This window comes from Diplotaxodon limnothrissa, linkage group LG3 (assembly GCF_057381915.1).
Source record: "Diplotaxodon limnothrissa isolate DT_005_m linkage group LG3, D_limnothrissa_male_GT1.1, whole genome shotgun sequence".
NCBI classification, from domain to species: Eukaryota; Metazoa; Chordata; class Actinopteri; order Cichliformes; family Cichlidae; genus Diplotaxodon; species Diplotaxodon limnothrissa.
This window is the reverse complement of record NC_140598.1, coordinates 32,188,094-32,211,791: the sequence shown is the minus strand read 5'-3', so window position 1 is coordinate 32,211,791 and position 23,698 is coordinate 32,188,094. Positions and strand designations below refer to the sequence as shown.

The 23,698-nt window shown below is 45.0% G+C and overlaps 1 protein-coding gene across 1 annotated transcript; it reads left to right on the top strand.

The window, feature by feature from the left end:
* The first annotated feature begins 2,923 nt into the window (after positions 1-2,923).
* On the top strand, positions 2,924-6,995 carry LOC146635412 (uncharacterized). The gene is made up of 6 exons (XM_085350106.1): positions 2,924-2,959; positions 5,023-5,083; positions 5,298-5,570; positions 5,650-5,895; positions 6,337-6,786; positions 6,907-6,995. The coding sequence occupies exons 1-6, from the start codon at positions 2,924-2,926 to the stop codon at positions 6,993-6,995; spliced, it is 1,155 nt and encodes a 384-aa protein (XP_085206232.1).
* The last annotated feature ends 16,703 nt before the right edge of the window (positions 6,996-23,698 follow it).

The following is a 23,698-nucleotide window of genomic DNA, read 5'->3' as shown; positions in this document are numbered from 1 at the left end:
CTCACGTCAATATTCTGATTCCCTTAAAAGGAAAAACAAACACAATTTTCATTGAGTCTATCACAGCACTGACAGTAACACAGACTGCAGCTCGCCTCTGACAGTGAATCGGTCCTCCTGAGACACTGAGCTGGACACACATGTGTGTCTTAACTGCAGTTAGGAAAATGATGGGTGGAATATATGTGCCAAGTCAAGTAGTAACAGAATGTAGATATAAACACTCACCAGATTGCGATACCCCTGCAATACTGTAAAATAATACGATTAGGGCTCCCACTGTTCCAGACATTTTTCCTTATCATCAGGGACAAAAATGTCTCTTGGACACGTGGACACTTTCACTTTTCATTTTGATGACACAGCACTAGTGTGTAAATCTGGTTTTAACAGCTTATCAATGAAGTGTTTCAAAATGTAGTTTTAAAATTCAAATATATGCACATTTTTATTTTATTTTTTTAATGGAAAGTTATGGCCACACATGCTATCATATCAAATTAATAAGACCCATCCAAACAAAGAACATAGAAACATATTTTTTAAGTGACATTAAGTCTTTCTTAGCAGATAAATCTCATATTTACTGAGAGTCTATTCATTCAAGTAAGTAAAACCAGTTTTACAAATCAAGCATTTTTCTTTTAATTACATTTTTGGTATATATATATTTTTTTCAATTTAAGCAATATATAGTGGACCTAAATCTGCACATTAATATCATTTCATTTTCAAAGCTGTTTTTAGAATTCAACACAACTTCTAAATATTAATTTGATATTTTTGCCACCATCTAAATACAGTTTATATTTTGCAAATTACCAATTAATACATTAGTTCAATGCAAGAGACCCAGATTTCTTTCTAACATGTGTCAGCATTGACGACTACCCAGAGTCGTTTTCACATGACAACATCAGATTAAACATGAAGTCAACTTTGTGGGTCATCACTCAAAAGTTACCGAAAGAATGTTTTGGTCAGTTGATACAGTTTATGCTGAGAAATGTTTTGCACTCATATTAGCTGTGAAAAGGAGCATTACAAACAGTTTAGTCACAATTAAGAAGAGTTTAATAAGTATTGTTTATGCTGTATCAGTAATCAGGTAGGTTATGAGTAAAAAACAGAATTTCTACAAAGTCTAATCAACAACATCTTTTGAAGCAAGCTGGGCCCTGTGCTTCGTACGTCGCTTACTACATCCAAGATCAAATGAAACATCCAAGACCAAACCATCGCGCTAACCGTGAGCGCGCTAATCCGGTTCCCCGAACACACCTGCTGTTGACGATTAGTACAGCTGGACGCAGTAATGTGACATCACTGGGTGTCGTAAAAGGGGCTACGCATCGATAGTGGAAACATTGATCGGCAACCCTCTGATTGGTCGGCGAAAATGTCGACGGAGCGCGCTCGGCTCGGTATTTTTCGGCAGCAGAGCAAGAACTCTTGAGTGAGGGATTTCAGGAGTTTCAGAGTTTAATCAGAACGCAAGGGAACACTGCAAAGGCTGCAAAAGCAAGGAGAGAGGGCTGGCAGAAAGTTGCTGACAAATTAAACTCGTAAGTAATTTAATAATAACAATAATAATGGAGTGGATTTATATAGCGCTTTTCAAGGCACCCAAAGCGCTTTACAATGCCACTATTCAGTCACTCTCACATTCACACACTGGTGGAGGCAGCTACGGTTGTAGCCACAGCTGCCCTGGGACAGACTGACAGAAGCCAGGCTGCCATATCGCGCCATCGGCCCCTCTGGCCAACACCAGTAGGCGGTAGGGTAGATTTATCATATCACACCATATTATCCAATATTATATTACATTATATTATATTATAATATGTTATATTATATCCCCTTTCACATTAGAGCCACAACAGGACCCACTAGAACATGGGAACAGGTAAAAGTGAAATATGAGAATATTCTACAGACTGGTAATATTTATCACTTATATTGCTTTTCGTCTCTTGGAAAGAGACCCTGAAATAATCTGTTTGTTTATAACAGCAACCAAGAAAAGGGCAGAGCAAAAAAAAGACAGGTGGTGGTCCTGCACCCCCTCGTCAACAAGTTGGTTAAGTAAATAATATCCTCACGGGAAAATCGATATCTCTCTATGAGCACACTGTCGCGCTGAGCTAAAGGATCCTGTCTGTCCCGCAATATACGCTGAATTCTGAGGACTCTCCTTATCAATCTTGCACCTTCCGCAATGGGTGGCTCGCGTATACGGACAGGACATGGCTGCGACAGGCTTCCCAAATCCACCTTCGCTTTTATAGCCGTGGTCTCTCATCTTGATTACACAAAGTAATTTGCAATTGCTACTCTGAAATATGAATTACATCTGTAATAATCACATACATGTAATAGAATGTTAATAGTACATTTCCCTTTTTAAGGAAATGACCTGTATCTATCTGTGTGAAATCAATAAATGGATCAGGTGCTGCATTATCTTTAGTTACATTGATGTTATTTATTTATGGTGAAACAGTGGTGGAATATCGCTGTTGCTTTCGTATGAATGACGCGGGCATACCTGCGTGGCCGCGATCTAATCCTGTTTACATAAAGTAAACCTGCTCCCCAGCAGGTTTACGCTTACGGCTCTGTTGCTATGACAGCAAGTCCCGGATGGGCTTCGGGGAACCGAACGATCCAGGATCACGCGAAATCGTCAACAATCTCATCCAGCTAACTCACTTAGCGCGGTACGAAGAACAGGCCCCTGTTGTCTTCTTTCTCACACTAAATGCTACAAACATGGTTTTACATTTAAACACACTACAATAGTGTCTCCATGTGGTCACTTGCATAACTACAGTTCTGTAAAGCTCTCCTACTTTACTCCTGCTTGCTCCCAATAGACACCAGTAATATGCCCATGCTGGGTGTGCTGTCATGCCTATGCATGGACAAAAACTGTCAGAAGGCCAAGGAAGTTCAGGTCTCCTGTTTTTTGTTTTTTTTTTCTGGGGAGTTATGTGCCTTTTATTGCTCGAATGATTCATAGGTCAGTGGTTTAACAAACAACAAATGTTCCTCTGAAAATAGTCAGCTACAAAGAGTGAAAAAGTAGCCAATTTTCAAAGAAAACTTTGGACATTGGTTAATAGTCTTCCAGAAAGCCTGGAACAGATGCTGCCACAAATTGTCGACTGTCTGATTCTCTTGAGTACCACTTTAAAATGTCTTTAGTCTCTGCAGCTTGATGCTTGTCTGTCATTCAACACAAAAGCATAAAGAAATTCAGCACAAGACTCACAGTTCAGCTGTCTCTTAAACTTCTCCCCAGAGCTGTTGTTACACCCCTGAAAACAGGGGGAAAAGAATCACGAGAGTGATTATGACTTGCGTCTCTCATGCAGTAGTTTATTGCAGTAACGTTTCACATTCTGTACTGCTAAATGTCACATGGTGGAAGAAAAACACTAAATAATAAACCGAAATACTAAAGTGCTTATTATACATATACTTGAGCAGGTTTCCTGATAAAATGGCTGACAATCGCGGCGTTTTTAGCTCCTGCCGTTATCTTAATGGCCATTACACAGTACAAAACACAGCTCAAAACCGCCACGTATATGTGCACAAAACTGCAATGTAATGCTTTTAACGCTTACAAAACAATGAAGGATTACCTCTTAAATATCTTAACAGTGTACACATTGGAAATATATCAACTTTTAAACACTTTTACCTGAAAACAGGGGGAAAAGAATCACGAGAGTGATTATGACTTGCATCTCTCATGCAGTAGTTTATTGCAGTGAGGAGAACGCGCGAAAGCCCCCTAATGGAGAATAGAGACACTACTAATCGATCCCAGAAAAGGCTTACTAGCCGATCACTGATGTATAGATTGCAGTTCTCTTAAATAACATGAAAGCCATTAATATAACATGAAAAATAATAAACTCTTAGCCATTTTCTTACCATATTTACATTATTTTCGTCCTTATATCAACTGATATGAATTAGTATTAACTGAACAGTTTTATATGCAGTAGTCATTCAACCTGTCACACTGTCAGAGTGGTTCGGTCCCCTGCACCCTGAGTTTGGGGTTTGACAAGAAAAATAGCAGCAATAACACCAAAGATAAAACAGTACAAAAACATTCCCTTTGTTGACCTCTCCAACTTCTGTGTGTTCTCCTGGACTTGCAGGTGTGAAACGGCTGTGAGGCAAACAGTCTCCAACAGCATGAGTAGAAAGTCCTAGTGGATGGTGCAGGAGACTCCTGAATAGTTTATACGACCAGCTTGGGACACCCCAGGGCAAGGAACCATTCCCACTCATATAAATATACATAAAATTGTTTGTTCTTGCTGTTGGGATCTTGAAGGAATTCACACACAGATCAAATTATAAATAGGAATCCTGTTTTTCTTGATATGATGTCGCTTCCAGCAGAGGCAAAAACCCAATGACAGTGCAGTCAGAGTTATTTAGCTTCACTTCACTCTCCTAAGTCCAGTTTCAGTTTAACTTTAGCTCAGGTTTCAGAATTACTAAAAAAAAATCGAAAAACTAATTTAAGAAAATAATACAAAAGATATAAAAGTGTAACTGACAGAACAAAAGTTTAATGAAGCTGTTAAATGATGTAATTTAATATTTGTGTTACAATGATACATCCAGAGGAGTGTGAACATTAGATCAGAAGTACTAAGAAAAAAGTGCTTGGGTGAATGAGACAATTGTGCAAAGTACTTTGAGGACTCAAGTAAAGTAGTGCTGTATAAGAACCAGTCCATTCACCATGCTTTATGTGCATGAGCACTTTTAAGAAAAAAAAGTGTTGCCTGGTAGCCACTACAGAGAAAAGCACACGGACCCTCTGACACATACAGAAAGAGGAAGTAGAACTATTTTAATTTCTGTCAAACTGCTGCTGATCTCATTTCAGCCAGCTGCAGGATGGAGGGAACATCTGTACAGATGCTGCTGGGTGAGTCCGACCTGCTGGATCTGTGTTGGTGTCTGAATTCTGAGAGATGATCACAGTTATTAAAGTTCATTTCTCTTTTAGTTTTGCTCTCACTGCTGGGCTGCACAGCAAACCAAGGTCAGTCAGCATCTTTTATCAAATGTTATATTTTTGAAATCCTGAAGACTGTAAGTAATAATTATAAGTAACTTCTTTCTTAAGGAGTGATGACTAAGGAGGATGTAGAAAGCCTTTCATTTGTAGATGATCATGCAGTTCTTACAGAAATCTTGCTGGTCTAGTTTTCATTAACAAGTAGAGGAAAAGAATATGACTAAATATTTTATTTAAGCCCTCACAGCTCGTCTGACTGTGAATCCCAGCAGCTCTCAAATCTTTGAAGCAGACTTTGTGTCTCTGAGCTGTGAAGAAGATGACAGCTCTGCTGTATGGACTCTGAGGAGAAACACAAGCAAAGAAACCAGGACCCAATGTGGAGTTAAGTGGGGGAAATCTACTGGGAATTCCTGCGAAATCAGCTATATCTTTCCATGGCACACTGGCGTTTACTGGTGCGAGTCCAATCAGAGTACCATCAGCAACATGGTTAACCTGACAGTCACTGGTAAGCTGAGTGTGTGGAGTTAGTGTTGATGAAGCTGTGTGTAAATGGATGAAATGCTGTAGTTTGTCTCTGTGTTGAGGTGGATCAGTGATCCTGCAGAGTCCTGTCCTCCCTGTGATGGAGGGAGATGACGTCACTCTGCTCTGTAAAACAAAGACCACTCCCTCCAACCTCCCAGCTGCTTTCTATAAAGATGGCTCCCTCATCAGGAAGCAGCCTACAGGTCACATGATCATCCAGCATGTTTCCAGGTCTGATGAAGGCCTCTACAAGTGTGACATCAGCGGTCATGGAGAGTCTCCATCCAGCTGGATCACTGTCACAGGTGAGGAGCATCACTCCTTTTTTTAACCAATAATTGCCCTATTCCACTAGCACCTACTCAGTTCAGCTCGACTTGCTCAACTCGAATTTTAGGGTTTTAGTTTCTGGTACCCTGTGGTTTTTTTAGTACCTGCTTGGCTGGGGTTCCAAGTGACCGGAGTCACATGCAGTCTGTGAGGTCAACAGACTGCATGCCACCTGAGTCTGCAAGAAGCCATTGACCAAGCAGCAGGTATATGATCACCCATTTGTTAGTGTTGTGTCTGTGTCGCATACAAATGTCATCATAGCCTTGTTGCTGTATCGATATCACACACATAAGGTGATACTCAGTTGTAATGGAAAATGATGGCAGCTGAGTAGAGAAGAGTTGAGTGAGGATGAGTAGGTACTAGTGGAAAAGAAGCTATAATAACCTGAACAGGTCAGATTCTCTCCGCAGGTAAACCTACAACACTGTCTACTACCACCAACCCCACCAGTGGTTTGCATATCTCTAGAGTTACACCCACTACCACCTTCACCACCTCCACCAGAGCCCCAACCACCACTACCATGAACACCTCCACCAGATCCCCTCCAACCAATACTATCACCACAGCCAACAACTCCAACCGCACTAGGTCCATCACTTCTACCGATGCCACCGACCAACCAACCTCCAACAAAACCCCAGCCACCATTACAACAGCCCCAGGTGCTATTACCAGAGGCCCACCCACTTTTACAATGAAACTCGACATCACAACTGTGCCCCTTTCCTCCACTCCACCCCCTGACTCCTCCTCCCTCCAGTTTTGGTTCAGAGTGATCAGTGTGTTCCGAGGGATGTTCTGTCTGTTCTTCGTCTGCACCCTACTAATAGTGTCTTTATATCAACAAAGGGCTGCAGGTAACGCTGAATCATTTACTGGTCAATCAATACACTGATGATTAATACCTTTTTCTGTCTGAATACTTTATGTGTTAACAGCTGATACATTTTGTATCTTGTCTTTGTCACCTGCTGTAGCTGCAGGAAATGAAATGGTGACAACCCCACGTGTCCAGACTGAGCAGGGATTGAACAATAATTATGCCACCAGAGGGCATCACCTCTAAGCTGAACTGATCTCTGCTTAGCTTGTTGATTTTTCTTCAGTGATCCTCCAGTTTTGTTTTGCAGTTGTTGTTTATGATTCATTTTCTTTTGATTTTACATTATTGTTTTCAAATGTATATATATAACATAACATCTCACTGATATGAGATATGAGCCGTATTGTAGATCAGCTTGTTAGTCTCGGTAATCGTGGCTGTAGGTATCGTCCGTAGTGCTGCATTAACATCATCTAGCAGACCTTCTGAGGGTATTTCACGTAATCTTGGTAACTGGCTACGGGGGGTCCAGGTTTCAAGCTTGGCCATCATCCTATCTTTCAGGTCAGTTCCTCTCACACTCAACAATCCTTCTCCTATCGCACTTGGGGCTTGGTACCCAATCTCAGGTGGGGGTGATGATATCTCCCCCCGGACCTGGCATCCTGGCTCCCCCTTGCCGTAGCATTTTTGTTGTACCTCGTCAATCTCTAGCTGTGAGAGCAGTCCCTTCTTTCGAATGTTGGAACACTGAGCTACTAGTTGTTTTTCCGTCATTGTGGATGTTCAAAGAATCCATAGGTCCCTCATCCTATTCATGTAACCCCTTCCAAGAATGCCCTGTTTTCGTCTCTTGCCCACCGATGCCTTCTTGTTCAAGTAGCCCACTTCTCGTCAGGGTGCCCTGGTTCCTCATCACCTGACGCGGACCTTGTTGATCCGGGTGACGTCCGAGCCGACATGTACATACATATATACACTGAACAAAAATATAAACGCAACACCTTTGTTACTGCTCCCATTCCCCATGGGATGGACGTAGAGACCTAAAATTCATTCCAGATACACAATATAACCATCCCTCCCAAACAGTGGTCACAAATCAGTCCAAATGTGTGGTAGTGGGCACATCTGCTATATTGAGATAATCCATCCCACCTCACAGGTGTGCCACATCAGGATGCTGATCTGACATCATGAGTAGTGCACAGGTGTACCTCAGACTGCCCACAACAAAAGGCCACCCTGGAATGTGCAGTTTTGTCTCACAGCAAAATGCCACAGATGCCACAAGCAATGAGGGAGCGTGCAATTGGCATGCTGACAGCAGGAATGTCAACCAGATCTGTCGCCCGTGCATTGAATGTTCATTTCTCAACCATAAGCCGTCTCCACAGGCGTTTCAGAGAATATGGCAGCACATCCAACCGGCCTCACAACCGCAGACCTCGTGTAACCACACCAGCCCAGGACCTCCACATCCAGCAGGTTCACCTCCAAGATCGTCTGAGACCAGCCACCCAGACAGCTGCTGGAACAATTGGTTTGCACAACCAAACAATTTCTGCACAAACTGTCAGAAACCGTCTCAGGGACGCTCAACTGCATGCCCGTCGTCCTCATCGGGGTCTTGACCTGACTCCAACTCGTCGCCGTAACAGACTTGTGTGGGCAAATGCTCACATTCGATGGCGTCTGGCACGTTGGAGAGGTGTGCGCTTCACGGATGAATCATGGTTCACATTGTTCAGGGCAGATGGCAGCTGAGAATGTCCCAGTTCTTGCATGGCCAGCATACTCACCGGACATGTCACCCATTGAGCATGTTCGGGATGTGCTTGACCGGCGTATACGACAGCGTGTACCAGTTCCCACGAATATCCAACAACCTCGCACAGCCATTGAAGTGGAGTGGACCAACATTCCACAGGCCACAATTGACAATCTGATAGACTCCATGCGACGATGTGTTGCACTGCATGAGGCAAATGGTGGTCACACCAGATACTGACCGGTTCTGGGTCCCCAGACCCCCAATAGCGCAAAAAACTGCACATTCCAGGGTGGCCTTTTGTTGTGGGCAGTCTGAGGTACACCTGTGCACTACTCATGATGTCAGATCAGCATCCTGATGTGGCACACCTGTGAGGTGGGATGGATTATCTCAATATAGCAGATGTGCCCACTACCACACATTTGGACTGATTTGTGACCACTGTTTGGGAGGGATGGTTATATTGTGTATCTGGAATGAATTTTAGGTCTCTACGTCCATCCCATGGGGAATGGGAGCAGTAACAAAGGTGTTGCGTTTATATTTTTGTTCAGTGTATATATGTATATATATATATATATTTTTTTAGTGCGCATGCGCCAACCAGCGTGCAGCCTGTTACAGTCGCTCCTGCTTTTCTCTTAGTTTAGCTCTTTTTTCTTACGTATTCTTTTTTTTTTCTGACTTGTATTTTCCTCCGTTTTCTATCTCTTACTCAATCATGTGGATTGAGAGAGTTTTTGTTCTTCTGGTGGCCGTGGAACTGTTACTTTTATCATGGAACGGGACCGCGGCACATCTCCTACACGCACGGACTGTTTACTCCAGTGATCAGCTGATCGCCCTGATGCCGGCCGGCTCGCTGGCCAGGCCCGCAGAAGTACCAGCTGAAATTTGGAGGAAAACACATCGGGGATGCAGAGGTCAAGGACAGAAGAGAAGAAAAAAGGTGACGGTGAGACAGCGGAGGCTCGAAGCGAGGAGGAGGTTTAAACCGTGTCTGCCGTCTATCGTGATGGGAAATGTGCGATCGTTGGCAATTAAAATCGACGAGCTCTCAGCACTGGTACGGAGTCAGAGGGAATACCGAGAGTGTAGCCTGATGTGTTTCACCGAATCATGGCTGCACCAGGACATTCCCGATGAGAATGCTTCGGTGGAAGGCTTCCACACTGTTCGGGCGGACAGGGACAGCATCGCTAGCGGTAAGCGTAAAGGAGGTGGGCTTGCTGTTTTAGTTAACAACCGGTGGTGTAACCCTGCCAACATAACAATCAAAGAAAGGATTTGTTGCCCGGACACTGAACTGTGTGCTGTTGGACTCAGGCCGTATTATTTACCCAGGGAATTCTCTCACGTCATCTTGGTGGCTGTCTATGTTCCCCCCTCTGCTAACCCCACAGCTGCATGTGACACTATCCACTCTGCCATAGCTCGGCTACAGACTCAGCACCCGAGTGCCTTTATTGTGATCTCGGGTGACTTCAACCATGTATCATTGGACAATACACTACCAACATTCAAACAATATGTGGACTGTCCCACCAGGGGAGAGAAAACTTTAGACTTACTGTATGCTAACGTCAAGGATGCATACAGCTCCTCCTCCCTCCCCCCACTTGGTAGGTCAGATCATAACCTGATTCACCTCACCCCCCGCTATGTGCCAATTGTGAGGAGGGAACCTGTGACCACCAGGACTGTTAGGAGGTGGTCAGAGGAGGCAATAGCGGAACTACAGGGCTGTTTCGAGGTGACCGACTGGGAAACACTCTGTGAGCCTCACGCCGAGGACATCAATGGGCTTACTGAGTGTATCACAGGCTACATAACTTTCTGCACCGACTCCATTGTTCCAGCTCAGATTGTTCATTGTTACCCAAATAACAAGCCGTGGGTGACTAAGGACATCAAAGCCCTCCTCAACAACAAGAAGAGGGCTTTCAGAGGGGGCAACAAAGAGGAGGTGAGGAAGATCCAGGTGTTACTAAAGGACAAGATCAGAGAGGCTAAGGACAATTACAGGAGGAAGCTGGAGTGGAAACTCCAGCAGAACAGCATGAGAGAGGTGTGGAGGGGCATGAAGACCATCACTGGATTCAGGCCAACCAACAGCAGGGGAGCTGAGGGAGGTGAGAATAGAGCCGACGAGTTGAATCTGTTTTTCAATAGATTCGACACCACAGTGTCTGCTCCCACCCCCACAACCTCACCTGTAGTCAGCCTGGAATCCAGAGCCACACCACTGTGCCAGCCTCTCTCTTCACATGTTGCCTCCTGTGAGATTCCTGACACCCCTCCCCCACCCATCACCTTCACTCAATACCAGGTTGAGATGCAAATGAGGAGACTTCACTCAGGCAAGTCTGCTGGACCAGACGGAGTGAGTCCCCTTGTCCTCAAGACCTGTGCCCCCCAGCTGTGTGGAGTCTTTCATAAACTGTTTATGCTGAGTCTGAGTCTGCAGAGGGTCCCGGTGATGTGGAAGACATCATGCCTCGTCCCAGTGGCCCCCAGGATTACAGGCCCGTGGCACTGACCTCCCACATCATGAAGACCCTGGAAAGGCTCATCCTGGACCAGCTGCGACCCATAGTAAGACCACATCTGGATCCCCTTCAGTTCGCTTATCAGCCTCGTCTTGGAACAGAGGACGCCATCATCTACCTGCTCAATCGTGTCTACACCCATCTGGACCAGCCGGCGAGCACTGTGAGGGTCATGTTTTTTGACTTTTCCAGTGCTTTCAACACCATCAGGCCGACCCTCCTGGGTGATAAGTTAGCAGCGATGCAGGTGGATGCTTCTCTGGTGTCCTGGATTGTTGATTACCTGACAGGAAGACCACAATATGTACGTCTCCCACAGTGTGTGTCTGACAAGGTGATCAGCAACACAGGGGCACCACAGGGGACTGTCCTCTCCCCCTTCCTCTTCACCCTCTACACCACAGACTTCAGCCACTGCACAGAGACCTGCCATCTTCAGAAGTTTTCTGATGACTCTGCGGTGGTTGGATGCATCAGCAGGGATGATGAGACAGAGTACCGGGCTGTGGTCGACTCCTTTGTCACGTGGTGTGAGCAGAATCATCTGCAGCTCAACGTGGCAAAGACCAAGGAACTGATCGTGGACTTCAGGAAGACCAGGAAACACTTGACCCCTGTTTCAATCCAGGGGGTCAGTGTTGACATTGTGGAGGACTATAAATACCTTGGAGTACACATTGACAATAAACTGGACTGGGCTAAAAACACCACAGCACTTTACAGGAAGGGCCAGAGTCGTCTCTATTTTTTGAGGCGACTGAGGTCCTTCAACATCTGCCAGAAAATGCTGAGGATTTTCTATGAGTCTGTTGTGGCCAGTGCGATCCTCTATGCTGTTGCATGCTGGGGGAGCAGGCTGAGGGTCGCAGATGCCAACAGACTTAATAAACTGATCCGTAAGGCCAGCAATGTTGTGGGGATGGAGCTGGACTCCCTCAAGGTGGTGTCGGAGAGGCGGATGCTGTCCAAGATAAAGACAATGTTGGATAACACCTCCCACCCACTCCATGACATGTTGGTCAGTCACAGGAGCTCGTTCAGTGAGAGACTGAGATTACCGAAAAGCACCACTGAACGACACAGGAAATCATTCCTGCCTGTGGCCATCTCCCTGTACAACGCATCCACTTAACACACTGTTTGCTGCTACAGCTACACATGTTTCTTTTCCAACTATTTATTTATAAGTGACTTATATATTTATATATATATATATATATATATATATATATATTGTACTATTCTTAGTTAGCGTATTGTCTGTCTTGTCTTAATGTTGGTTTAAAATGGAGCACTGTAACAAAAAATAATTTCCCCCAGGGATCAATAAAGTATTCTGATATATATATATATACATACACACACACACACACACACACATATACAGTGAGGTCAATAAGTATTTGATCACCCTGTAATTTTGAAAGTTCTCTTACTTAGAGATCATGGAGGGGTCTACAACTTTCAGCATAGGTGCATTTCCACTGTGAGAGACACAATCTAAAAAGAAAAATCCAGAGAGAAATCACATTGTATGATTTTTGAACAATTTATTTGTGAACTACTGTGTCAAATAAGTATTTGATCACTTAAATCAAAAATTTTTAATATTTGGTACAGAAGTCTTTGTTAGCAATTACAGAGGTCAAACGGTTCCCGTAGTTCTTCACCAGGTTTGCACACACTGCAGGAGGGATTTTTGCCCACTCCTCCATACAGATTGAATGCTGTGTGCATTGGGTCATTGTCATGTTGGAAGACCCAGCTACGACCCATCTTTAATGCTCTGACTGAGGGAAGGTGTCACAGTCTGGCGAGGGCAGACTGTATGAATTGAAAAAGGACCCAAAATGCAGACTCCAAGGAACAGGGAACAAAACTTGAATGTTAACAAAAAGCGAGCCGTTTAATATGGCTGGAAAAAAAGGTACAAACAAAGGGCAAGGCAAACTGAAGCAAAATTAACACAAACCTAAACTGGGAAATCTAAACAAACAATAAGAAAAACCTAGACAAGAAACTTGGAAGCATGGCATAGGAAACATGGCGTGGACAACAGACGACCTGACAATCACACACTGAAAACAGAGGACTTAAATACACAGGAGGTGATTAGGGGAAGTGGAGACACATGAGGAAACAGCTGGCACACATGAACATAATGACGTCACAGTGGGAGAGTAAAACTGAACATGATGAACACAGAACACCAGACCTCTTCACAATAAAACAGGAAACATAATGAGACATAGACATGACAACCCGAACTTGACAACGTAAGACACAGACATGAAACGCATGAAGAGCAGGGGAGATTTAACATGGTTGGAAACACGAGGGGAAAATAATAACTAGAAACACTTAGGCATAATAATACAAACTTGATAACATAAGACACGCAGCATGAAACACGAAGGGTGAGGGGAAGCTTAAATACAGGGGAAGAAAACACAAGGAGTCTAATAACCAAATGAACTTAGATAACCTAATGAACAAAATAAACTCAAACTTAAAACGCTGGGTCAAAAGACCCAGGACCATGACAGAGCCCCCCCTTCAAGGGCGGATTCCAGACGCCCAAAACCATGAACAAAGAAATGCAGCAACAAGAAAACAAACATGAAACAAAACCAAAACAACCCACCCAGGGCGGGCGGCGGGGGTCCAGGACGGAGGGCCTGAAACAAAACCACAAAAACAAAGAATCTGAAGCACTCAGTCCAAACACAAGGGCTTGAGAGTCCGAGACCCTGTTTCAGGAGGGCGACCATGATCTCGGCAGAAAAGGAGTTCAGGTGGCCGACCTGGAGGCCGATGGCACAGTAGTCCATAGTTCAAGGGTTCAGGGGGCCGGCCATGTGGAAGGCGGCAGTGGCGAAGCAAGCATGGCTGGCCACACTCGGGTGGCTTGGCTCGCGGCCGGCGGTGACGTGGACGAGACCTGTCGGGCGGCTTGGCGGGTGGTCGACGGCGTGGACGATAATCCTTGGATGGTTTGGTTGGTTTCCGTCGACAGGCTGTCCTGACAGGCTCCGGAAACAGCCGTGCTGGACCTGGACGTGGCTTGGCAGGTGGAAGGAGACAAGGCTGAGGCGTGGCAGGCACAGATAATGGCGCTGCAGGCGACGGCGTGGAAGCCGCAGGTGGCGGCGCTGCAGGCGATGGCGTGGAAGGATGCTGGGCGCGCTTGGCTGAACCTCCAGCTGGCACAACAGGACCAGGCGAGGCAGGGCCAGCAGGTGCGGAGACCTCTGGCTGAGGCGAGGCAGGGCCAGACGCAGCAGAGGCAGGACCAGGCGTAGCAGAGGCAGAGGCCGGACCCGACGAGGCTGAAGACTCTGACGAAGCTGGACCCGACGAGGCTGAAGACTCTGACGAAGCTGGACATGGCGAGGCTGAAGACTCTGATTAGGCTGGACATGGCGAGGCTGAAGACTCTGATGAGGCCGGACATGGCGAGGCTGAAGACTCTGATGAGGCCGGACATGGCGAGGCTGAAGACTCTGAGGCTGGACCAGGCGAGGCAGGACCAGACGACGGCGGGGCCGGACCAGGCGAAGCACAGGCAGAAGCTGGACCCGGCGAGGCTGAAGGCTCTGATGAGGCTGGGCCTGGCGAGGCTGAAGGCTCTGATGAGGCTGGGCCTGGCGAGGCACAGGCTGAAGCTGGACCAGCCGATGACGAGGCGGCCGCAGATGGCGGCTGAACGGTCCCCTCGGACCCTCCAGCTGACGAGGCATGAGGCTGGACGGGCTCCTCGGGCCCTCCAGCTGACGAGGCAGGTTGCTTTTCAAGTTGCAGCAACACACAGTCTATAGTGGGTGAAATGAGTTTGTATGAGTTCTCAGGCTGAGGCGTAGAAGCAGCAAGCAGTAGCGCAGCAGGTGGTGGTCCTGCAGGCGGCGGCACGGGAGCCGCAGGAGGTGGCGCTGCAGCCACAGGTGGTGAAGCAGAAGGTGGCCAGACGGGCTCCTCGGGCCATCCAGCTGACGAAGCGTGAGGCTGGACGGGCTCCTCGGGCCCGCCAGCTGACGAAGCGTGAGGCTGGACGGGCTCCTCGGGCCCTCCAGCTGACGAGGCGTGAGGCTGGATGGGCTCCTCGGGCCCCCCAGCCGACGCGGCATGGTGCTGGACGGGCTCCTCGGGCCCTCCAGCAGACACAGGAAAAGGCTGCACAAACTCCAACTTAGCCCCTGGCTCCAACCTGGCCCGGATCTTGGTCCCACAGTGGCTTAGCTGAGCCTCATGGCTAGCACTTCCAGTGCAAACAGTCTTATAATTTGGCTTCTTGGAAGCAAAGTTCGTAGCATGATCAATACACAGGGATGCTAGGTAATTGTGCAGAGGGATAAGATATTCCGTGGAAGACTTGGCTGGTGATTTTGCAGTCTTAGTCATTTCATAAACATGCCCATGAACCTTTAAGGCAGTGTTTGTTCCAATATTGTCCTTAGAAAAAACGCGTGGATTCAGAATACAATCACCCACCTCATGTTGCTGTGAGCCGTGGTGACGACCTGGACGCCGCCTCCTCCTGGAAGCGGTGGTTGTGGAGGCCGGCGCCGCTACAGCTGAGATGAATGTAGCACTGGAAGCAGCCACCGGTTGAGGTGAGGGAAACGCAGCACTTCTCTGCTGCAGTGGCGACATGGACATGGAGACAGGTGAGAGACTGAATAAGCCGACTCTTACTCCTGTAGCCGGTGAAGGAAGAGCTGCATCACCGCAGGGCTGGTGTGATTCAGCCTGCACACTGGGCACCTGCTCAGACGATGATGGTGAGGCAGAGGAGCTCGTGGCTGTAGCAAACTTCTTTAAATCTGCAGGCAGGCAGTCCATAAAACCTGGGTTAGCCGTGGCTATCCGGGTCAACTGAGCCCGAATAGCCTCCTTCTCCTCCCCCTGCTTCCCTGCACAGGAGATAATCCAAAGTCCACGAAGCTGTGTAACACGAATCTTGAATTCAAAAAAGTCACTGAAATAAATGTCCGCTGGGTCCAGCATGGTCAGGTCGTTCTGTCACAGTCTGGCGAGGGCAGACTGTATGAATTGAAAAAGGACCCAAAATGCAGACTCCAAGGAACAGGGAACAAAACTTGAATGTTAACAAAAAGCGAGCCGTTTAATATGGCTGGAAAAAAAGGTACAAACAAAGGGCAAGGCAAACTGAAGCAAAATTAACACAAACCTAAACTGGGAAATCTAAACAAACAATAAGAAAAACCTAGACAAGAAACTTGGAAGCATGGCATAGGAAACATGGCGTGGACAACAGACGACCTGACAATCACACACTGAAAACAGAGGACTTAAATACACAGGAGGTGATTAGGGGAAGTGGAGACACATGAGGAAACAGCTGGCACACATGAACATAATGACGTCACAGTGGGAGAGTAAAACTGAACATGATGAACACAGAACACCAGACCTCTTCACAATAAAACAGGAAACATAATGAGACATAGACATGACAACCCGAACTTGACAACGTAAGACACAGACATGAAACGCATGAAGAGCAGGGGAGATTTAACATGGTTGGAAACACGAGGGGAAAATAATAACTAGAAACACTTAGGCATAATAATACAAACTTGATAACATAAGACACGCAGCATGAAACACGAAGGGTGAGGGGAAGCTTAAATACAGGGGAAGAAAACACAAGGAGTCTAATAACCAAATGAACTTAGATAACCTAATGAACAAAATAAACTCAAACTTAAAACGCTGGGTCAAAAGACCCAGGACCATGACAGAAGGAGGTTTTTGCCCAGTATGTCACAATACGTGGCCCCGTTCATCCTCTCGTTAATACAGTGCAGTCGTCCTATCCCTTGTGCCGAAAAACACCCCCAGAGCATGATGCTTCCAACCCCATGCTTCACTGTAGGTATGATATCACAGCATATCATTATTCTTCTCATCATTCTTCTTCCTCCAAACACGGCAAATTGAGTTAAGACCACAAAGTTCTACTTTGGTCTCATCTGACCACATGACTTTCTCCCATGACTGCTCTGGATCATCCAGATGGTCCCTGGCAAACTTCAGCCATGCCTGGACATAGGCTGACTTAAGCAGGGGAACCTTGTGTGCAATGTAAGATTTTAAACCATGACATCTTAGTGTATTACTGATACTAGCCTTGGAAACGATGGTCCCAGCTCTCTTCACGGCATTGACCAGCTCCGCCCGTGTAATTCTGGGCTGATTCTTCACCATTCTTAGAATCAGTGATACCCCACGAGGAGAGATCTTCCGTGGGGCCCCAGTCCGAGGGACATTGACAGTCATCATCAGCCTCTTTGATTTTCTGACAATTGCGCCAACAGTTGTTCTTTTTTCACCAAGCTGCTTGGCAATTGCCCCGTAGCCCTTTCCAGCTTTGTGAAGGTCTACAATTTTGTCTCTTGTGTCTTTTGACAGCTTTTTGGTTTTACCCATGTTGCTACTTTGACTGGTTGTGGGGTGCACAGGTGTCTTTATGACAGCTAACGACCTCAAACAGGTGCTACCAATTTAGAATCATGAGCAGAATGTAGATGGACTATTTAAAAACAAAATAACAGGTCGCTGATGGTCAGGAATCTGGCTAATAAGCAAGTGATCAACTACTTATTTGACACAGTAATTCACAAATAAATTGTTCAAAAATCATACAATGTGATTTCCGGATTGTTCTTTTTAGATTCTGTCTCTCACAGTGGAAATGAAAATTGTAGACCCCTCCATGATCTCTAAGTAAGAGATCCATGATCGCCCCGTGCGTGGGGCTGGACGGCCAACACGTTAACTAGCAAACTGTGCTAACGCACTAGTTTCCACCAATGTAATTGAGCATTGCGTGGCACATCCGACATACTGTTTTACTTTTGTCCATGACGCGGTTACCTTCAGGGTCATGCGTTCAATATCAATACGAGTATATATATATATATATATATATATATATATATATATGTGTGTGTGTGTGTGTGTGTGTGTGTGTGTGTGTGTGTGTGTGTGTGTGTGTGTGTATAAAGAGAAGGAGAGAGATTTATACTGACAGAAACTTTGATCTGGGATCATACTGGATAGTCTCAACAACAAAAGGCAGGATACCAGCAGCATAGGTTGTTATCAGGCCAAGCCCCACTGCACTGAAGGAAGACAGAATTTTGTCATAATTTGCCCAGAAACTATGAATTAGGTAATGAAATAACCTGTGCTTTGTACAAAGAACAGTCGCACATTGTATAATTTTGTTTTGCTATTCCTCTTAATGTTTGTTTAAAACATGTTTAATGGTATGTTTGCTTTTGATAGTAGAGAAAGCTGAACCAAACATCTACTCTTGGATCAATTATAGTATCAGAAGGTGATCATAGATCATGTAATGTCTAATGGTGTTTGTGTTTGCTACATACTTACAGATTGCAAAAGGGAGAACTTATTGAATACATTAACAAAACAGTGGATTATACTCCAATTGTTAGTGTTAATATTATATCTTTATCCTTTGTTGCTTTGTGTTTCCAGATTCTCCATATCCTTCTGCTTTCTCTGTTTTGCCTGCGTTTCTCATGTTTCTGTATTAGTCATCTTTTGGTTACTTCCTCTTTTAATTTGACAGGTGATATGTTTTGTTATGACTCCTTTCTGACCATATAGTCTTCCCTAAAAAGCATTAAAAATGCAGAGAGGTGTATAAACACATAGAGAGTGAAAACGATGATTAAAGAAGAAACAGTGCATTCTCCGGCAGCCTTGGGCTATTGCAGCATAACTAAGGGAGGGCTGCTAACTAAGTATTTTGTGATCTGAATTCATACTGAATTAACAGCTTTCAGCTAACATCTGGTTTGAATAATGCTGGAGAGTTATTCTCGTTATTCTCGTTATCTCGTTATTCATTCTCATTATACTAATTTCTTGTGTGATAGTACCTCTCGAAACATTCACTCACTTTGTGCAGTTTCGCCTCCCTTTTCACTGTTGGTCACTCCGCCACTCAGATTACTTGCTCCGCCTGCCTGCCCTCCTGCTTCCTCCAACCTGCTCTCAAAGTTTCTGACCCTAGCACCTTATATCTTCACCCCTTTCCTGCGTTGTGCTATAGTTGCCACCACTTGTGTCACGTGTGGCTACATCTCATAGTACTGTACTGGCTACACAGTATTCTTTACAATTATCAGGAAGGAAGTTAGTTTTTAAAAAAAGTTTTCTGTGTGTGTAAATAACGCTGCAATCGTGTCGATTAAAGCACATTTGGAAGCACTCAAATTAAATGGTATACATTTGTGAATCTTACTTTATGCTTAACTGCTTTATGCAAAAGATTCAAACTCCAGGCAGAGATTACAGGCATTAAAACATGTTATTAACTTTATCTGTTAAATCGGGCTGTCTGCTTGTGCCTGCTCACATAAAAAGAGGTGTCTGAATCAATGTTTTTCCACACACCATTTGACCCACATGAGAGCTGTGAATTATAAGAGGATAGAAAAAATGCAATCGTAAACTGCAACACTGTCGCTGCAAATAAGAGAAACACTGGCGAAAAAAAAGCAGAGCCTGTTTGATTTATCCTACTGTTGTTCTTGGTTGTGTTGTGGCTGGTTTTAAGCTCTGCAGAAAACATAAAGGACTACAGAGTCAGACCTATAAACCCCTGATGACACCAGCATATTTCAAGCCTCTCTCAAACCTGTCAAATAAACTGTGACTCTTGTGTCTCTTGCTGATCAGAGGAGAGACACTACATACAGCTGGAGGCATCTAATCACATCCCAGACCCGATGCTCAGCTTTAATCACACTGTGTCCCCATTGACTTGAGCTCACACTGCAGTGATAGTCTGCATTGTCGGCATGTCTCAATCATTCTTAGAGATGAAAAGTTAAATGCTGAAATGGGACAAAATGTATGTTTTTCCATTCATGGAGGCCAGCAGTGTCTCCAAAGATAAACTCAAGGTTTTTAGCCTAATATAATACATTTTAAGCTGTTTCTGAGGAAAAGATGTTATAACTGCGAATGCAATCAGCCATGCCCACTTACATTAATGGAGTGGTGCTTTGAACACAGACTGAAATTAGATTGACTGCCTGAGCAGTAAGGCATAACAGAGAATATATTTCATGTGATAATGTGAACTCCAAAGTGCTCCACATGTTCCAGTGGGGTTTTATTAAAAGTGTGCTGACTTTTTCTTGTTATTTGTTGGTTTGGAAATGCCTCTGAGGCACAGAAGAAATCCATTAGAAATAACCAGGAAATTGTCGGGAACTTCCTTACCAAGCCTAGAAAGTATTTAAGCCTAGAAAGTGTTTTGCTTCAACCCAATTTCCTCATGGAGACAAATACATGTTTCTATTAGCGTCAGATTCATTTGGTTAGGGCCATGAATGGAGTGACTTTTTCTCAACTTCTGTTTGTTCTTTTTCTTTTTTGCTGTGGTTCCTCTCTATTGTTTTCCATTTACACAGTTCAGGGTTGTTTATATTCCTGTTTCAATTTTATTACGCAAGCTTCTGTTTGCTATGCACTTCAGGATGAGTAGTCTGTGTTAGGAGCACAGGGGCCTATTTGGGAGGCTAGTGGAAAAGGTCAAACTTTTAAGGAAACCAGCTGCACGGGCAAAATCCCTAAGGTGGCTGTGCTGACAGGTTGCCCTCAGACTGAACAGGGTTTGGCAGCATAAATATATAACAGGTGTACCAACCTTGGGTTACTCTGAAGCACCATGGCTAGCCGTGAGAAGTAAAGATTCTGAACTTTGAGCTTTCACATCCACAAGTAATTTGAGCACTAGAATATCTTTGAAGCTTAAGATAAATAGAGAAAAACTGTGATGTGATGCAAAGTATTCTTTAGATGTAGGCATAAACGAGTTAGCTGGATAAAGTAAAGTAGATCTGAACTCATTATATTTCGGTCTGTTATAGGTTATATCTGTTATTAAGTTTCTACTACAATGACAAGAAACTGGAAGAAATGACTGCAGCGAGCTTGAAATTAGTTCTCTTTTTGAAAGTATCTCCTTCAAGAATTTGAGCCATCAGAAGATGGAAATGGGGTTCTCATCAAAGCTCCAGGTCTAAAAACTCAACCCAGCACTTTGAGTTTGTTGTTATATTTGTGATTCCTTATGGATGTTGAAAGGATGTTCCAGTATTATTTTCAGGTTGCCTTGAGTTTTAAGAGTAGTTTAGGTTATTCTATGTCTTTTTAGTAACGTCCTCATAGTCCATTCATAGTTATCTCAGTTAGTTTTCCTGTTTAGGCTTCAGTTTACTTTCTGCCATTTTATTTTTGTATTCAAAAATACCGTCTCTCATTCAGTGGCTGCATTTGGGTCCTCCTCTCACACGCCATACGGTCTGCTGCAGACCGTGACAACCGTGGTGTAGAAACTAGGACAGTATGTGCATTCTGAACATCTAGCAGCTAAAAACACCCCAAACATTACATTGTTAAAAAAAGATCTGTAATGTAACAATTAGTGCTGTCCAAATTAACACATTAAAGCATCTGGAGTGCAGAATGACTCAAAATCCCTGAAATGTTTCTGTCAATGGGCAGTTGATCTGGTAGTGATGGGCAGCTGAACCAATCAATTCAATTTGGAAAATAATAAACGCACGTTGGCCCTCTCGATGGGAAATTTGAGTATTAAAAAAATAACAAGACTGAACAGTTGACCAACAAAGTATTATGCACATTGTGCAAGAAGGAATTTTCTTTTCACCGAAGCACTTCAAGCTTAAAATATCACATTGATGCAAAGCATACGTTAACTCAGGGATGCTGCTAGGACTTTGGCTAACACGTCACCCAGCTTGCGATAAAACTACTCACGGAGCATCTGGGACTCAGTAAGTCGACCTCGGAAATATTGACTGACACAATGCCAGCTGGATTGCAACAAACTGCAGACCTATTAATATCGTTGAGAACACGCGCTTTACATAGCTTTGGTTCCTCGTTTCAAGGACTTGAAATGACCCCAAGAGTGACAGAGAGAGAGTGGATAAATATTTACAGAGTTTTTTGTTAACATGAATTTTCAAGCTGTTCAATAAACATGTTAAGTGCGTGTATTTCCCCTTTCTTTTTCCGAGTCTGTTTGCTCATGCAAAATGAAATCCGATTATTATAGAATAAAAATGAAGGATATGTAATCTTGATTAAGCAAAATTTATCCAGCAGACCGCTCTGACTCTGCAGCAGCAGGTAGGGCCCACAAACCCCAGTCGGACGGCCAACTCCTCCTCCTTAAAATTGAGAGGTGGGCAACGACGCCAGGGGTGAGGTGTACACCCTGATGGTAATTTGGAGTCCGTGTAGTGTGCCCACCCCCAAGATCCTATATGTATGTGTTATGAGAGTGTGAGTAATGTCAATGTCTAAGTCGTGAGATAAAATTGAGGCACAAGAAGCCAGAAGGGGACAGAGGGGGGGATGCTTCGCCAGCACCCTGGTGACATACCCCTACTCCAAGGCCCTGCAAGGCCCTGCTCCTAATATGCCTTTAATCTCTCCTCCACTTCTGCTCTCTCACGCTCTTCTCTGACTCTACTTTCTGCTAACATTCTTGCTTCTCTCCTCTTCTGAACCTGCTCCAGCCACAACTTAGCAACTGCTAACTGCAATTCCTTCCTCTGCTTCGCTTTACCTGTTTTACCTGCTACACTTACAGCTATTCTTTCTACCAGCATTTTACACTTAACTTCCACTAATGTCCCTTCAAATCCACATTTCTTACACCAACAACCTACATACTGCGTGCTGCCTGGTAAAACTTTCTGCATAAATTTTACATCTCCTTCTAAGGCAGACTTACACATTTTATTCTCCATTACAAGACAACAATCAGCCACACTCACGCAGACCACGTCTGGCCCGCACACACACAACATAGGCCTATCGCTTGCGTTTGCACGCACAGCTAGCGCTCTCTGTTGAAAACTCTCAAACGCCCCATATGGCGGAGAATTCAACCTTCGGACACTCTCCAACGCCCCAAATGGCGGAGATTCCGGACTCTGAACCTAGGTTCTCTCCACGCCCCAAATGGCGGAGAACTCTCTACGCCCCAAATGGCAGAGAAGCCTGCGTCTCTCTCACGCGGCTAGCGCGCTCCCGGACTCACGTTTAACGCACAGCCCGTAGCCGCTCTCTATTGTTTTGGGTCACGTGCGCTCTCGTGACCAGCGCTCCCCCGGACTCAAACGTTTCACGCAGAATCACGGTGACGCGTATCTAGGATCCACATTCATTCACACGGTTATAGAGACGCTCTCTGATTGCTTACCGTTGTGTTGCGTTTCGTTCACAGGAGAGTCCTAGAATCCCGTCAGTCGCCGTCCACGAGGGGAGTTCAGACGCTATTCCACCGGCCTGGTCGCGAATTTAACACTCCAGGGCTTTGTCAGGCGTCCTAACGGCCTGGTTGTCGACAGTCTGCGGCGTGTCCTCTCTCCCCTCAGTGTGCGGCGAAATTCTTGGACTCCGGCTTCGAAGGACCAATTAATGTTGGGTCTAAACTCAGACCCCGCTGTATCTAAGACTTATTCCCATGAAAGAAAAGCAAGGCAACAACGTTCGATTTCTTGCGCAAGGGAGGCCTCTCGTCT